The sequence below is a fragment of the Astatotilapia calliptera genome, chromosome 12 (assembly GCF_964374335.1).
Source record: "Astatotilapia calliptera chromosome 12, fAstCal68.1, whole genome shotgun sequence".
Taxonomy (NCBI): Eukaryota; Metazoa; Chordata; class Actinopteri; order Cichliformes; family Cichlidae; genus Astatotilapia; species Astatotilapia calliptera.
The window spans coordinates 16,151,527-16,169,743 of record NC_137433.1 but is presented as its reverse complement, the minus strand read 5'-3'; the positions used below and the strand labels follow the sequence as shown (position 1 = coordinate 16,169,743).

The following is an 18,217-nucleotide window of genomic DNA, read 5'->3' as shown; positions in this document are numbered from 1 at the left end:
CACTGCACCAAATTTAGAATCGAGAGGAAAAGTTTGGCCAGCGCTGGCACAAAATGTTGTGTTGCCCGGCTGTAGCTGGAGATCTTACACTACTGAGGATATTTGTAAAGCAACCTCACTGTCCCAGCACAGGATCGGACAGCCCACTAAGGCAACCCTCAGGAACCTCAAAGTGCAGAAACTGCAAACCCAGACACGGAGCCTAGTCTTAATGGTCGAGCGACGGGTCATGTCTCATGAAGAGCAGTTTGGTTTTGGCTCTGCTCAGTGCAACAGAGATCCCATTGTGGTCACTTCATGATGATATAAACAGATGCTCTGAATCATGACAGTGGCCGAGCAGTTCAGAAACAAGCTTATGTCCAGATTCCAGTAATCTAGGATGCACCATGCATTTAGCTCTTTTGTCACGACTGTGACTTCAAAAGCAGTTTGTAATATAGCCAATGATTTGAGAGTTCAATTCCCAGTCCCTCCACGTCCTGAAGTATTCTTGATTGATAAATATGAGCCACTGATAAATAAACTCTATAGTTCATATTCACCACAAGGCAAGTTGGTATAAAAGTAGAGGTAGAAACAGCACTATAGTAAATATAAATATACTAAAATGTCTGTTTTTAACCTTATAAAGACTGAAGCATGAAATAATTTGCAGATAATTCTAGTGTATCAGGAAAAAAATATATCCCCACTTGTGTAGAGGTCTCAAATACTTCTGTATGATATGTGGTAGAATTGGTATTACTGGGTTAAACATTCATTTAAATCTTTCGATTCTGTCATACATGTGGTCGGTCTGGTATCGCAGGTGGTCTAAACTCCAATCAAAAGACATGGCTGTGTGTTGAAAAGTTTCTCCTTAGAGTGACATGGCTTAAGTACAGTCTGCGAGTGTCAGCAGGCTCTCTGGTGTCCACTGAACTCCACCCCATACCCCAGCCCCCATCCATTTGAGTTTCATCACACAACAGCATCCTTGTGACACAAGGGAAAAAGCAACACCAGGCCATCACAGCCACTATTGTATACAGGCTTTTTCTCAGGATATCCAACACCCTGGAAAATGGCGGATCCTGTTGCGCACCCCACTCTCTCTGCACTCAGGGAGCCAAATCAGGGGTGGAAAAGCCTTTTAGGAGCTTTTCAGTGAAGTTGATCACCTGATACAGAAGCACTCTGCACCTCTCAGTCAGGACAGAGGCCCTTGGCACAGACGCTCCACATCTCAGCGCTCAATGGGATGCTGAGTTCCTGCCAGCGCAAGCAACATAATGCACAATGTACCCATGGCAGAACTCTTCCAAGCCATCTCCCCATCGAGCACTCTGAAAGAACTCCACTCACTAATCTCAGCGCTGCAGTGGGAGGCTCATCACTACTTTAAAACCGGGATAGAAATCTCTTGGGGTCAGCCAAAACCCAAAACTCTCTTTCCTGAGACTGATTTAATTCAAAGATACTCAACAAATGGTTAAAAATAACCAAGAAAAGGCTCCAAGAGGAAGTCAGACAATACAGAGTCCAAATGAAGAAAAATAAGAGGAATTATGATTTTTAAAAATGTTAAGAAGAATGGAAGAACGGGCGACTCCATGAATACCACAAACATGTGAGGCTGTCCCAACAGGCGTGTGTTCATTCCTAAGAGCTTGCCAATGGAGCTTTGAGCCACAATACAGCTCCTAATGTGTTTTGGGCAAGCCAACTTCCAGTTTACTGCACCATGGTTTTCAGGTCACCACAGTGGAACTCCACAGTCAGTTTCAGAACATGGTTGTAAATGCCCCCCCTAAAAATAAAGTGAACTGATATGTCAAAGTGGCCTACAGTGTTTTTTAGGAATTAATAAAGCTTTAACCTCGTATCAGTTAACTGTAGCAAACTGTGGAATTCAGTTGTCAAAATTAGTTACACTAAATTGATATTAGCTAAATATTAGTTAGAGTGGTTCTCGTGGTGTCTAAACAACCAAGAGTACCCCAACATGAGCCACCGGCCTTCAAGGACGTGACAAAGAATCTAAAACTTGAAGGAAAACCTTTAAACTGGACTGCCTTACGCAGCTGCCTCTCAGGAGGAATGCTCCAATGTTTTGAAGTTCAAACCTCTGCATATTTATCTAACGTTATGTAATGTCCAGAGTTATAAAAATGGATGGAATTCCTTGTGGCACTACAAAAGGTCTTGAATGTTTTTTCCTGTTCTGTCATTTCACATGTTTCGTCTTCAGTGGGACCCATGCATGTAACTAAGTATGGAGGCATAGCTGAAATAGCTTATGATGAACTTTCCCACAACATTTTCTCTCTTTACTTCATGGAAGTCTTTCCAGACGCTCTAGTCCCCCGGTTTTGGTTCTGTTGCTGGAACGGGGAATGGACACAGCATACTTACAGATAAGTCTGTGTTTTACGTCTCTCCATATCTTGCAGCCTATTGAGATTAATAAGTCTCCATTTTTGACAACTAAAGGTTATGGCCATTGTTCTGAAGGAAAGCAATAGCTTTTTTTCTTGGCCCAGACTTTGAATGAAGCAGCTCCAGACGGTTGTTCATCTTAATGCCAGATATTTTGAACGCTGACCTTTGTAGTTTGTACACACCCTGCTATAAAAATGCCAAACCTTATCAGTTTCCTGCCTTTACTGTTAAGTGCACAGTCAGTACACTGTCCGCAAACCTATTCAAGGGCACCTTCTGTGGCATCAGAAACAAACAATTCAAATGGGAAGGCTGAGGCTTCAGATAAGTCATTCTAGCGGACTGGACTAGCCCAGTCAAAATAAATACTCTCCACACAGTAATACACAGTGGACAAAAATCTTCAGCTGTACTGTCTGTGTGAACTGCAGCCTAAAACTGCAGCTACAGATGAACGACAGTCCAGGAAAATCTATGGCTTTCAAGCCTGGACACGCAAATAATGATTCTGACTCACAAATACCGTAAAACAAAAAAGGACACCCACAAACTGTGTTTTGAAGACAGTAATTTTAAGTTACTTAGCAACCACTGTCTCCATCTAATTAAGTGCTCTTTATTACAGAAATTGTGCTTCATTATTTGCAAGGTAGAAAAAAGAATGACTGAACAAAAGTCAATAACTCCTACGTGTAAGGCAGACTGCTGAAAACCTTCAACAAAAACACTTCAACCAACCTGTGACACGAGTCCTGACAATCTCGTATTTCTCTCCTCTGGTGACCTTGAGTGCAGCTGAAAACTGTAACATATGGACAAGAAAAGAAAAAAAGATATCAGTCATAAGAACTTGTGCTTTTAGGTTGGCCACAATTCACACAGAGACACGCGTCAGTCGTCAGAGATTCTTCTGTACTGCATATATTTTACTGTAGCACGTGGCACCTTTATTATCTCAGTATGTATTACACTATTGTGATATTATTGTGGCTTCATAGTTCCTGCTGCCTCAAAAAGGCTAATAATATCATAATAATAACACAAACTCTATGATCAACTCACCCTGGCTATATTGGTTTTTTTTTATGACTGTTGTGAATGATCTATGCACTTTATTTCCTTATACACATTACAAGTTACTGTGCCAAAGAGTTTATTCTATTTAATAAATCAATAGGACTGCATTACAAAATACAGATTTAATAGGTTATGAGGCAACCCCCCCCCCCCAAAACAAACAAAAACAAAAAATTATATTAATACTTAAATCAAGTCCTGGGCAGGAAACTTTACCAGTGCATGCAAGGGAGGAAATCTAGTTTGAAATATGGCCTATTAAAGGTTGTTCAACAAACGTCCGAGTGCAGACAAAACCGCGGTGAATGTTCCACATTCTGCCTTTTGTTAACGTGAATGCAAACGGAGGAATGTGATATCCTGTGCATATCCTTTGTTACTACAGCACAATCCCATGGCTCCACTTTCTGTCTGTTATTCCCATACCTATTGGCTTGCCTGTTGTTTGGTCAAGAGACCACTTGCTGCAGACTTTTTGTCCAGATACAAGCCTATTTAGGAAGTGAACGGTTGGATTTTTGGAAAGAAAAAAAGAAAAAGAAACAGTAACAAAAGAAAAAAAAAAAAAAAAAACCCCAAAAAAAAAAAACATACACCTGAAATGTGGAGCTCTAAAAATCTCCTTTTTTAGACCGCTAACGCTTAGGGAAATGCTTTTTTGTGTCTCTAATGTTACAGGAGAAAACTGTAACTCATGTTTCTCTGCAGAGAATTCTTTAAACTACACAACTTTGCATGTCAAAAAGTATGAAAAGTGGACTTGCTTAAACATAAAGTATCACAGTGATTTGAAAAGCATGAGTGCACTACCTCTTGTTGATGGTTGGTGTCACCATCTCCATCCTTGTATCGGGGCTGGCAGGACGATCTGTTGAGTACGGTCCTGGAGATCGTGACACAGGGCTGGAGATGGTGTACTCTCTATAGTTTTGATTCTCATCTTGATTCAGTTTTACTGTTTCCTAAAAAAAATACATCACATCAGAGAAATGTTACTACATTAGACTCAGCTGAACATGACTTGATCTTTAATCCTGTGTTTTGGCCATGCAAGCTGTAAAAGGATCAACAGAGGTACTTGTGAGAAATGTCACCACAAAAACATGTCATCTATCACTACATATTGTTTGATGAACTCTTACACCCGGTGTGAGCTCAGTAAAATACAAGTACTGAAAATGATTTAAGGTTTTACGGCTATTTGTGGACAGAAAAACAGACTTGTAAACAGATGTAAACGAATCTTGACAGTATACATGCATTACACATTTTTACAAACAAACCAACATGACTTGAATATACAGAAAAAAAGAAAACATGACAATTATGGATATTATTCTGTCCAGTGCGGGACATCAAATATGTTGAAGTACTCCGTAGCTTCAGCACTGACCTTGAAACGTCCAATGAGCTGTTCAGGAGTGCCGTTGGTTTGTCCAACGCCGGGAGTTTCAGGTCTTGAAAGAGAGAGAACAGCAGATCAAATGACTTTATAGGTGTATCTGATCAACTCTTGCATTCCTGCATCATAATAATAATACTGGTTTACTGCAAGTGACCAAAAACACACTGTGATGCCTTAACTTTGTAAAGTGGGGAAAAAAGAAAAGATGTCTTTGTTTACATAAAACCCCCTTACAAAATGTAAACGTTTCCAGTGTTTTCTTGATTAATTTATCCAGTATAATAACTATTTTATGATTACTCATGTTTGTAGCATCAGCCACCTGATCGGTTACCTGTTAACCGAATGCATTGACATCCATGGTCTGTTGCAATGCTGACCCGGACTAATTTTATTATAATGATACAGGAACAGCATCAACACGGGATATCGTGCAACTTTATATAGGACTGCCGACTTTTCTCTAACAAACATGGAGAAAAGAAAAAATCAATTTCGATCGAGAAAGAGCCAAAGCAATGCGAAATAATCAGTTATTAAAAAATAACAATAATAATAATAATAATAATAATAATAATAATAATAATAATAATAATAATAATAATAGTGTCAGTGCCCTGCCAAGTGTCCACCATTATGTTGTCATGAATCTTTAAGATTACTGCAGAGCCTTCTTTACAAAATATTCTCTTGATCTCTCTGCAGCTTTTCAACTGTTGTTTTTCTTTCTTGAACAGAAGATACATTATGAGCAAGTCTATCACTGAAGCTGGAGGGGAAAATGTGGGTAGTGGAAGCGCCAATGCAAACACACAATGCCCCCCTGGCTGCAGGACCAGAAGCTGCCTGCCTCTTGCTTGAGCTTGAGCTAATGAGGCACACAGGAAGGCCTGGATGCCTGTGGTAAATCACCCAGAAACACACCTCTAGTGGCTCTGGCTCCACATACTGTGTGGAGAAGAGATGGCAAGAAGACAAAAACTGATCCAGTCCCTGTAAGACATTTCTTCCCATAGGAAGGATATTAATATTGTACGCCTGAAAAACTCATTACTTCCACTTTGTAGCATGTATATCAAACATCAGAGGAAGCTGTGGCCTACGGACGGTAAGAAGTCAGATGAGTATTTAGGCTGTAACCAATGCTCTTGGTTAACAGGTCTCATTTACAGAAGAATTATTAGTGGTAACAATGTGTGATTCTGAACCACAGAGATGTAAAACTGACCCAAAAGCAGCATCTGAAACCCCGTACTGATAATAGCCTTCACATCTGGAAATTCAAAATGTGAATTTTTGGAATACCACTCTGAGAAAATGAACCAAAAACACTTCATCTACAACTAGATTTGAAAAGGATTGAAACCGGCAATAAACAAGAGCTGATTTTTGTTTGTTGATATCACATTACCCTTTTCTCTATAAAAAAATTAATAAATATATAAATCCGGCATACAACCTGGATTTACTTATTTATCATTTTTACTTTAAAAAGGCAGGAAATTAGAAGAAAACTACTGCACAATAAAGCAAAAGGTGCGCTAAAAGCTAGCTCCATGAAGAAAAGGGTCAACATCATCCAGCAGGAAAAAAAAGAAAAGAAAAAAAAAAGCAATGTATAACGTTTTAAGGATCAAATTTGAAATGTGGTAGCTACTCCTTCAGTTGAAAACATTCAGTTAGCTATGTCTGGGATTAATCTGATGTTGAACTGACCAACAATAAACCACTATCTCAGTTTAAAACATCAGGCACAGCTAAAAACAAAACTTCTGAGTACAGACTGATGCCAGCTTCCTTCAGTGGGCACCCACATCACTGCTGGAAGGAGAGTGCTCTCAGCTAAGAAAAGAACTCATTAAACATTAAAGACTTGTGCCACTCAATTACCATCCTCAAGAGAGCTCATCTGAACATAAGTCAAAGATCTGAAGTGCTAAATGAGTAAAATTAAAAACAGAAGCTTCGGTGTAACCACTGACAGCTAACAGACAGAGTGGCACTGTCTTGGGCAGCGAAGGAGAATTACTGTTGTTTCTGGCTTGGCAGGAGACATGAGGTCAGACGGGAAAAATTCACTCACATGGACGTAGGACATCCAGAAAGGATGTGTGTGCGAGCGCGCCCGTGCGCGTGCGTGTAATAACAGAGATGAAAAAAAAAAAATGATTGGAAGGCAACTGTGACAACAAATAATACCTCAGGGAGGACCTTTAATCAAGCCAAGAGCAATTCCGACTGAAGGGAAAGATTTTTCTTAGTTCCCAACTCCCGTCATCCAAACTAGGAAAATCTCAAAGTAAAGTTTATTAAGAAGGACCAGGGAAGGGAGTAGGGTGGCTCTCATACATGCTGGCATTTCCCCTGATTATAATCACTTGTTTTGTTTGTACAGTGCTTAAAAATGGTGTAAAGAAAGATGGAAGCTAGGGAGACTGTGGTCTTGGCACAAACAGAGAAAATTAGAGACGTAAAAGATACTCTATGTGGGACTATGCAGCCTGCATGTTGTTGCATTGCATGGCACTGTATTTGTTTATTTTATGTCTATAAGACATATTCACAAAAAAAAAAAAATGACATTGTAGCTCAAATGTTAGTCCTACTTCAGATCTGCATGTCAGCATACCTCTCCACCACCAGCTGCAGAGAGGTCTTGGAGTTCTTGATCTTGGTCTGGGCCTCTGCATTCAGCATATCAGCCGTGTTTTCTCCATTGATCTCCAAAATAATGTCACCGGCTTGTAGGGCTGCCTGCTCTGCCTTGCCGCCCTCATTGACCTGTTGAACAAAGGCATGAGCTCCAGTTTAGTCCTAGCCCCAGGTCTTAAAAACAACACTTTTTAGGAAGCTATCTAACAAGCATAGACATCTCTGACTTATCCCATGAGTGTGTGTATACCCTGACATCGACTGACCTCCAGCACAACAAATGAATAAACGAGAAAAGACACTGAAGAGTTGTTTCATACTTTGTTGCATAATTAACCCAAATGTCTTCTCCTAAAAGTCAGCCCTCGGTAAATGCCGACAAACACCACAGGATTTCCCAATAGTGGTCACAAGCAGATGAATTCATGACACCCTTGGGGAGAAGTCATTAGTGTGACTGTACTCGATGGGTTGACTGCTCTGACCTTTGCAACCAGCCTCTCCACGTGTCAGAGTCAGTACCATGCCCCCACATCAGAGGGAATTCCACACTAATGGGCCAAAATATAAGGTCCAAACGATCTCGCTCAGCTTGGTCCCTGTGACCCAGCACACAGGCATACTTAATCTGAAGCTTAAACTTTAGTAGAAAGTATGTCATTTGCCACAAACTGTGTTGCCTCACAATTAAAAACAGAGAGAGGCAATAAAACAAAGAATGCAAAGCAAAATGAATAAAGAGCCTATCACTCTCTGCTGCCTCTTTAGAGGCAAATGTATGTGGAGTAAATGCCAGTCACAGGCCATTTGCCCACTTAGCCAGGCAGAGGTACCATGTCTGTGGGCCAACTTGAGAGGCAATTAAGGGTTGCTGTGGTGACCCACAGTTTTGCATGCCTTCTCTGATCAGGACATGCCTGGTTTCACATAAACTAAGATCAGCTGGGGGATCTTTTCCCAAATCTGTGCTTAAGAAAAACAAGGGCACGTTATCTTTCAGGCCAACAGAAATAAAAAGAGTGCATCCGTGGTATTTCTGTGCCAAGCACAAACCACTACAGAGGGTTAAACCTACATCTCTGCTTGGGGATTTGGGACCAACTGTTTCACACACACTTTACAAACCAATTTCAGTAATTAAGTTGTTGTTTGAGAAGGAATTCTTGTCACTTCACAGGATACGTTTGATATTTGAGACAAGTAAACACTGGTGTTGTTTACTGGATAGCACTAACAAAATCAGACCCATTATTCATGAGAAGACTAGTTTTTCTAGCATAAGCTGTTGAGTGGGGCCAAACAAAGTGCTTTTGAAGTTTAAGGAGCTTAAAACTCCAGCTGTTTGAAGCATGGATGCCTCTTCATGGCACTGCCATAACTTATCCTTTATGGACTGAGGGGAGGCTCAGTGAACAGGGCCAAAAAAAAAAAAACAAAACACGCTGAGATGGTGATATAGCACCAGGATGTGCGGGTGAACAGGGTGTCTCTGGCATGTAGTTAGTCTGAGCAAGTTTCCTGGATGTGTTTACTGCAGAATGTCTGCTTACAGTAGTAATGTTTCCACTTCTTCTACTTCATCCAACTGGGAAAATATTGTCAGTAAAAATAAAACACACATGCTAAAGTGCACAGATTCACAGGGCAATCCATATTCTCACACATTTACACGTCGCTGTAACTCAGGAACCTCTCACCTCCCACCTCAGCTTCCATTTCTACTGTAATCAGCGATTTCCTTCTAATGCAATCTACTTCCATTCTATTCTAATGGGTTCAGTTGTCAAGGAAATAGGTATGCTGTTGCAGTGGACATAAACAAAGACAAGAAAAGAGGCGTAGCAAGTAGGAAGTTGACTGCATGACATGGCATTCCAGTCTGTGTTTTGAAAAAAAAATGGGTATGGTATTATAAGGTGTGACAGGGTTCAGCGTCAGGACTGCTGTCAACAAATACCTTTGATACAGTTATGGCCTTCTTGAAATCTCGTCCTCCATATATTCTGAAGCCCCATGGTGAAGGGCCAATCAGGTTCACTGTTAGTGCCATGGCGAGATCGGATCTTTCTTTTTCACTCTTGTCCAAACTCTGGGAGAAAAAAATCAAAAACAAATAAAAGAAACAACATCAGGTATAAGAAATGTCAGACCTAAACATGTGCATGCCTTAATGATCTCAAGTCACATGCCTGAGACAGGTTCAAAATACAATCAACAGGAGAGGACAGCGATCATTTGCACAAGATGGCCTTTATCTCCAGCACAGCTTCTTTCACTGGCCTAAGTCCTCTCTGACATAGATTATCCAACCACATCAAATAAGAATGGAAAGAATCTGAGACCAAATTCACATGACCAACATTTCTAAAGCGTTTGTTAAGTTAAATAGTTTCATTAAATCCAAGTGCTCTTTGAAGACTAAGGAAACACAGTGTACAGTGGAATGTGCTAAGAGTACATAGTTAACTGTTACTGACTATTTTCTAGAGTACAGTAGAGTGTGTGTATAATTAATTTTATTTATTTATATATATATATATATAAATAAAATCAAATCTTGTATAACGGACTCTAATGCAGAAGTTATTTTGGTTTTGTGATATTATGTATTAAACAAAAGAAAGCCATTAGCATGATTAAATAGTGTCTGCTGAAACTAAGAACATCTTAAAAAATGCTTTTACTGCTTTACTTTTCCCAATAAACACATTATCAAAAATTCTTCTCATTGTATCTCTGTGTACTTTGACACAAAGAGACAAGACGATAACAGCAAAGTATTAAAGGGTAACTAATAGCAACTATTGGTTAATTGGTTATTGCAGGTAAAACCAACAGTTTTTATATGTGAATATGTATCTCAGTAAACACTGGGGTAGATTCCACTAATGTAATTAAAACCTGGCACTAACTAATCATCAGTTACACAACTTCTGAAATATTCATGAGCATAAACCCAGAATATCTTTTAAAGCATTAAAATTCTTGTGCTGATGTTACTGGTAAGACGTGATTCACCTGCAGGTTTTCTCAGGCTCTGCTAATGGACTGAAGCCTGTCTGTAGTACGACTTCACCTGGAGACAAAGAGCTCTGCAGTGTGATAATGTGATGAAAAGATAAGCCCTTACAGTCATATACGCATCAACACCCGTACTGCTAAAACACACACACAGCTGCAGCTTCTCATTGAAACTCATCTCACAGAGAAAAAGCGGTGAAGACATTAGCGCAACAAGTAATATATAGTTCTACACGCAGCTCATGACATAAGCTATTTTAAGTATAGACCGCTGCGATCAAACAGAAAAAATAAACACCAAGTAGCATCTCTTTTCTATTCTCTGCTACGCAACTCATAACACAAGGCTCAGTCTAAGAGAAAGCTTCTGGAAATAAACACAGAAATTACACTTTATTGTTGACTGTCATTTTTCTATAATAACACTATGGATGTTTTTACTCTTTAACCACAGTAATTCTTTTCAGTGACAGAGTGTGAAATATGCTGACCTGCACAGTCTGTAGCACCTCTGATTGCACACTGTGACTGTATCAGCAAATCTTCTGATAAGGTCTAAAAAAAACAGATATGAGCCAACTATAGTACGTTATACACTGTACACCCTGTGACGTACATTTTCCAACAACGTCAATTTTCATCTTAAGCGATGTTACTCAAGGTCCCCATAAAAAAAAAAGTAAACAAATACTGCTAGTGATTGCATAATGCACTTATCACAGATCGTGAAAATATGACAAACAGGCAGGACAATGAGAAATCAAATCAAATCACTTTTATTGTCACATCACATGTGCAGGTACATTGGTACAGCACATGCGAGTGAAATTCTTGCGTGCGAGCTTCACAAGCAACAGAGTTGTGCAAAATACAATAACATAAATCACAGACCAAGTAAAGTGGATCTAGGACAGCAGCCATGCTACTCCCCTGAATCCCTCCAAACACTGGCCCACTTCATGGTACGCACATTCCACAAGAGTTTGGAACAAGCAATGCAGACCCAGTTACTCATTAACAGTCTGGGCCAATTAGCGGGCTCTCCATCATTAGTATCTCTTAATTGCTGTGGCCAGAAATAAGTGCAGTAGTGATAATGACAGAGAGCTGCTGTCCAAAACTTTCCCAGCCTCCGGGGGTGTCAATTAGTTCCATAAGTCTCTACAACTACTCCTATAGAGAGGCCATTATCGTCCGAGAAACCTGCTAATTCTCTGTGTAAACATTCACTGTTTGCATCATAAAAATGCTTGTGGTGGAAAGGGAAAGTATGGTGAAAGTCTGGGGGCAGTGGAGATGGACGACAACACATTGTGGCGGTGAAGATAAGTGGCACGCTCGTCATGTGCTGCGTTTAATTGGTGACTGATGAGCTTTAAATAGGCTGTGTTGCTGAACACAGTTTAATGAAATGTCTCTAGTCCATGAAATTACTGCTGGGAAGGTGCCAGCACACATAAAGGTAAGTTCTCTTCTGGTGACATCTCACTGCTATTGCTGCCAGGCCAGTTTTTGCAGCACAATTCAATACGCCCAACACAATGAAAAGAATTCTAGTTATGAAGCTATTTCTATAGCTTGTAGTTCAGCACCGGCCACAAAGAGCTGGAAGTGTGCATGAGAATAGAAAGCGATCCCTCTCACCTCCAATTAATACAATAGACAGGTTTACAACTTAACTGCGTACGGCCTGTTGCTACAACAAGCAGTGAGACGTCAAGTCAGATTACTTTTTACTACAGGCTACATAATTTTCTGAACAAACTCAAACTGCATAGCATACACCCAGCAAGAATTACTGTATTCCAGTACAACACTACTTTATCAAATGTCACAGTCAATGTTGGTAAAAATTATGTTTTAAGAAGGGCACTTCAAAGTCTGCAACAATACAGCTAACAACTGATTAGTTTCATGAAATTACTGGCCATTTAGACCAATTTTCCACTTAGCATTATAGGCTCCATATGGAGCACACCAGCATCATCGAGTGGACCAGGGGTATTCAGAGCAGTTTAAAATGTTCATCACAGCTTTTTTGTTAAACAGGTGTTTGACAAATTGATGCCTGTTACTGGTGGGATTCTGTCCCACTCGTAGATAACAAGCATAGTCATCAACATAAATGACAACCCAAAGTTTTATTAATCACATTCTGTCACTGCAAACAGGTAGCAACACAAAGTATTGTCCATATCCTACTGAATGCTTCACATTCCTTTTCTTTTTCCACTCACATTAACAAACCACATGGTGTGGTCACATAATTCTTTCTGCCTCACATTCCTAAATGCAGCCGTCATCGTTTCTGCTACTTTTTTAGCACTTAAATGATTTGTTCATTAACTTAAGTTTTGGTTAAGATTATTACATGAAAAGAAAAAGAATTTGAAAGTGTGTAGAGGATCAGTTCTTACCCCCAAGAAGTACTTTAAAGTTTGTCTAACAACTGCTACTAAACATTGCTGCACTATCCAGCAATAAACCAGACATCTTGAGGTTTTACATTGTTGTTTAAGACAAAACAAGAAAACTGGCTATCATCAGGTAGCACTTTAGGAAACTGATGTTAGGAGTTATATGTTAAAGGCTTCTGGGTACTTGCAATCTCTGAGTGGTGCTCTCTACAGGCAAACACGGTTACAAGCAGTACAAAGGGGCAGAATAGGCCTTTCATAATGTCAGAGTCAAGATTCATTGGCTGTACCTGTGCAATGCCTTCAGGGTTTAATGTAAAGTAGTTTTAAAATGTATCATTTGTATAAAACATTTCTGATATTACCAATAGATACAGCTGCTTTTTACATTATAAAAATAAAATATTAGTTACTGTATGACATACATCATGAAACTAATCTGTTACACGTAGCTTATGTTTGCCACACTGAGCTTATGTTCTGAGAGCAAAGTCTTGCAGGACTGTAGCTGTCTTTATCAGTGTCTGATGATAAATCAGGCACATGCAGGTTTCAGTGTAAAGACATTAACATCAACTGATATGCAATCTATTTAGTAAGCAACAAGTTGCTATGGGCAGTTAGGCTGAATGAAACCTGCTGACACAGGCCTGAAATCATGTGTCTTAGTGTGGTATTACAATGACTCATCAAGGGTGAGTCATTAACTTTGATCACCATTTTGACACTGGCATGGGAACCAGTAGTCATATTTACAGATGCATTGATATTCATTAAATCAAAGCAGACAGAGCAAACTGTGAACACCAAAACAGGAAACCGTTACCATCATTTTGCATAACAAAGCTGAGAACTAACACCTCATTTATTTCAAGGAATGAATATTTTGGAAAAACAAGTTGTTACCATATGTACAGCACTGGAAATCGAATATTCGTGTAAACTATATGCCACTAGGTGATCCAACTTAAAAGCCCTGTACAGTAAAATGTCTGACAGCCAAAACTGAGCACCTACTTTGGCTCTATAACTTTCTTTTATCACTAGAGTGCTTAAGTGAGACAGTTTTTCTTCTGTCAAAGCTGTGCCAAAATCCACTGGAGTGAAATAAACAATGGCTGATGAACATAGCAGACACACACATTCAACTGAAAGCTCTTTAATGTGAAGGAACGCTTTCTCTTAAAAGAACTCCTGTGGCTTCAGGGAAATATTCCTGGTATGAATCACACACTTGTCAAAACTCTCACAGGTCGCCGTGCACCAATGTGAACTTTCCACAATCTCATGTCAGCGATGCAGTCTGCAACCTGTGTCACAAAGTACACTGACAGGTTGGCACCTACCTGGACACACACACCCACTGAATAAAAAGGAAAAGAATGCAGTGGCAAGCCTCTCCCTCCAATAAGTCGAAAGCAGTAGCATTCAGCACATTCTGCACATCATACCCATCTGGTCAGATATATACCAGCAATCACTAAGGAGATGAAGAGAATATCAAACAATAACATGTGATGTCAAATGGGGTGTTGGTTGGTGAATTTCTGCATTGTTGCATATGGCTACGATGTGTCACCAAAATAGTTGTGGAATGAAACACACCTGAAAAATGCCTTACTCCCTTTTCAATAAGAAAACTTTCAAGGGTGGATGCTGCTAGTGGATTTGATCTCACATTATTATGGTCTTAAAAGTGTTGCTTAATGCAATGTAGCATCTAATAACATCCACCACTTACCAAAGTGCATTCATCACTTTGTGGCAGCACTGATACAGCTGACAGAATTGAAACGAATACTGTGACACTGGCTGTACTTGTCCCTTTTCATTATTGCTCTTTGCATTTTTACATTTTCACTTGCAGATTTTCAGCAATCAAACGGGTTCACCACATCCTTTGCTTTCACCTTCTGGCTCCTCACACCAACAACTGTGGTGCTCTTTGCATGCCAAAGGTACCGAGGCAACTGAGAACCTTTGAGAAAGCTGAACATCCTGCGGCTCATAAATCTTGGTGTAAAGTGAAATAAATAACAGTCTAAACCACCACTCTGGCTCTGGCTCAGTTAAAACTGAAAAACAAACTTCTGCAACAAAAAACAACCCACACTTATCTTTCAGACCAAAGATAAAAACGACTTCCTGCATGCATGTTCATCTGAGTTGAACAAAAATCAAAGTTACAGCAAGGCAGGAGGATTAAAACTAAAAGTAGGCGAAAAAAAGAAGAAAACGTTACTTCGGCTCAGTTAAAACCTCAGTGCGATCGTAAAAACAAACAACATATCTTTCCGAGTTAGAAGTAATGACCTGGCCCTTTCTGTGTGTTTTCTTAAAAAGCTGCTGCTTTGGTACAAAATTACAGTGGACCGTTTCTGGGTTTCTGGATGACTTTATCCTGTCAGAGAGTTCTCTCAAATAAAGCAAAACCATCGGGAAACAAACAGTGAGAGGAAAAGTATAAAGAGCAGGCACATGAAAGGCAAGCAGACACAATCAGAAAGGCTAAAGTATAGAGACAGCAGGCAATGGAGATTTGAAAACACGATTGTTTCACTGTGACTGTTCTGGATTGCACTCCTCAGCAGTTTCACCCTCTCATCCGCTCACACAGCCAGGTCATTTTAAAACCACTTTAAGTGAAGTGAGAGGGAAGATAATAGCACCAGCAGCCGGCTAATGTGACATAAATACTGACTTAGAGCTTCCTGAGGTTGCACCTGGTTCAGCCTCTCCACAAATCAGCATGACTGCTTAATGTGCGAAAAAGAAAAAAAAAGAAAAAAAAATCTGCTTCTCTGAACTCGGGAGGGATGGAAAATCTACAGTAGGTGCTGGAAACATGCACATTGTGGCTTTAGGCTCATCTATTGTGTTAGACTGATTTCCACTCGGATCATGCATCATTACTTACAACAGCTCACACGTTGGTACCGTGCACTTTTAACTTTAATATACTTTTGCATATAAACCCTGTGTGTTGCTCTACCTCATATTTTCTAATATTTCCATACAACAGATACCTAATGACAAATTTAGACTCATAATGAGTCACGTTTTATAAATCAAACACTGCAACAGAAGGGGAAAAAACTGCACCACCACCCCTCCGAAAAATAGGAGTATTGAGAGTCACAATTAAGCTGCGTGAATGAAATTAATTAGCTACAAGGCTTGAGAGCCGTTTAAATTGTTCAGGTCGCTGTAGCCACTTACCAAACTGAATGTAGTAGGCTTTAAGGTTCTTTTCCCACCTGTTTGGAAAAAAATAATAAATTGGAAAAAAAAAAAACAAGACAGGTCACAGCTCACTCCAGTCACCAAATCGCAAACATGAAACAGAAAAGCTCCACTGCTACTCCCGCCGAGTCTGTGTCTCTGGAGTGTTGAGTCAGATGAGAGGATGGCACGCGTGAACACCACTTGTGACGACGCGCGTAGTTGTAACAGTGATGGTATGAGCTCGAGAAGCCATGTGCCGTTCCCAAAATAAAAACGATGACATGGTTACCGGCCCAGGGCGTGTCACATCAAGGAGGAGCAGGCGAGAGGAGTGTACCGCAATGATAATTGAATCATTTGTTTAAAAAAAAAAACCCGAAACAAAACACGGTGGTTGCGCTGTGTGTGTTCACGCGCCACCTGCTGACGGAGCAGAGCACAACGGCACGCGCCCCCACTCGAAGCAGCTAGTTGAGTGTCATGGCTTTCACCTGAGACTGAACAGGTTGCTGGTTCACGTTAGCGGTGAGGCTGTCGCTTCGGTTAAACTTAGAATCACAAGCAGCTTCTTTGGACTGCTTTAATGTTGAGGGACACGCTGTGCAAAAGTCGCGAGCCATCCTTCCCCCCCCCTAATACATTGTTTCTAAGCAGCCAGACTTTGACTAGTTCTCCAGGCTTTCTGAGAGTTTTTCAGTTTTTTTCATCGGACATTGTTTTTTTTTTTTGTTTTTTTTTTAACGTTTTTAAGTCCATACCTTGTATCTGACCACTTTAAAGAAAAAAGTTGTTTTTAATTTACTTATCTAAGGCACTTAAAACGGACCTATGATTTACCCAAGGATTAAAAAAATCCCACCTGCCTTAAGGGATGAGTGTTGCGTTTTTCACATAACAGACAAGTTAGCAAAGTTTTAAACTGTATGTTTTACTTTACTGGCAACTTGTTGCAATAACACATCGTTCCCATTTCTTTAGCCCAATCTTTGAAAACTGCCAAACATAACACAGTTTGACAGGCATAAATTTGTACTTTTGCACTAATGGGTCAATTCTGAAAGGGCTAATAGCCAAAAACCTAGCAAATCTGAGCATGGTGTGCAATGTCCTTAATAAAATCTGAGGAAACTGGACAGGTGGCAGCCTAAAAAAACCACTACAGCAGATGAACAGTATCTGTAAGTCATGTTAGAAATAAGGAAAAAACCAAGTGAAGATCTGACACGGTGAGATGTATTTGGCACTTCAGTTGATCCATCTGCTGTGCACTGAAGACTCATCAGAAATAGTCTCAGTGGATAAGTGGCTGTCAAGAAGCTATTCTTAATGGAAACGGGGGGGGGGGGTGGAGGACTGATTACACAAGAACTGGACTGAAAATCATTTGCAACAGGTGTTATGGAGTTATGAATCCAAATTGGAAGTTTCTGGTTCTACGGCCATCTGTAAAACATAGTGGAGGCTCTGTCATAGTTCGTGACTGCATTCCAGCCAGTTGTGTTGGAAATCTTGTTAAAATTAATACAATGATGTATTTGGAAATATGCAGACAGATTTTGATCCACCATACACTAGCATATGGAAAGCATCTGATTGGCAGCAGCTTCATGTTTTAGCATGACATTGATGCCAAACACAGCTCATTGCAGTGAACCTATTTCTGCTTTTCTGCTAGCAAAATAAAGAAATGAGGGCTGGATAAAGACTTTTGCACAACACTTTATGGTACCAACAAAGATCTACTGTACCCAGTCTACAACTCAGACATCGTTAAAAAGGATATAATATTTTTTGACAAACACAATTCAAACATACCTGCAGAAATATAGCAGGTAAAACACAAGAGAAACAACACAAGAGAAACAACACAACTACCAATCAATTTGTCAGTAGGATATCATTCCATTTATTTAGCTTATTTAATACATTTAATATGTTTAATATCTGTTCATTTCACGTGGGCTTGTTCACTTCCTGCTGCACATATGGAGAAAGA

General features: G+C 39.9%; 1 protein-coding gene across 4 annotated transcripts in view; it reads right to left on the bottom strand.

Annotated features, from left to right (window-relative positions):
- The window catches only part of pdlim2 (PDZ and LIM domain 2 (mystique)), a 32,536-nt gene extending 15,535 nt beyond the window's left edge, over window positions 1-17,001 (bottom strand). Inside the window, exons 1-7 of one of the 4 annotated variants that reach the window (XM_026187846.2) lie at window positions 16,216-17,001; window positions 11,071-11,134; window positions 9,516-9,647; window positions 7,536-7,687; window positions 4,895-4,958; window positions 4,312-4,463; window positions 3,163-3,226 (exon numbers count right to left, since the gene is read on the bottom strand). In XM_026187846.2, the coding sequence (XP_026043631.1) occupies window positions 3,163-3,226; window positions 4,312-4,463; window positions 4,895-4,958; window positions 7,536-7,687; window positions 9,516-9,608 (525 nt within the window). In that variant the 5' untranslated portion in view covers window positions 9,609-9,647; window positions 11,071-11,134; window positions 16,216-17,001. Of the gene's footprint in view, window positions 1-3,162; window positions 3,227-4,311; window positions 4,464-4,894; window positions 4,959-7,535; window positions 7,688-9,515; window positions 9,648-10,576; window positions 10,620-11,070; window positions 11,135-16,215 lie in introns of those variants that run through there. The other 3 variants (XM_080287482.1, XM_026187845.2, XM_080287481.1) reach the window with 3 other exon arrangements.
- Window positions 17,002-18,217: the final 1,216 nt, after the last annotated feature.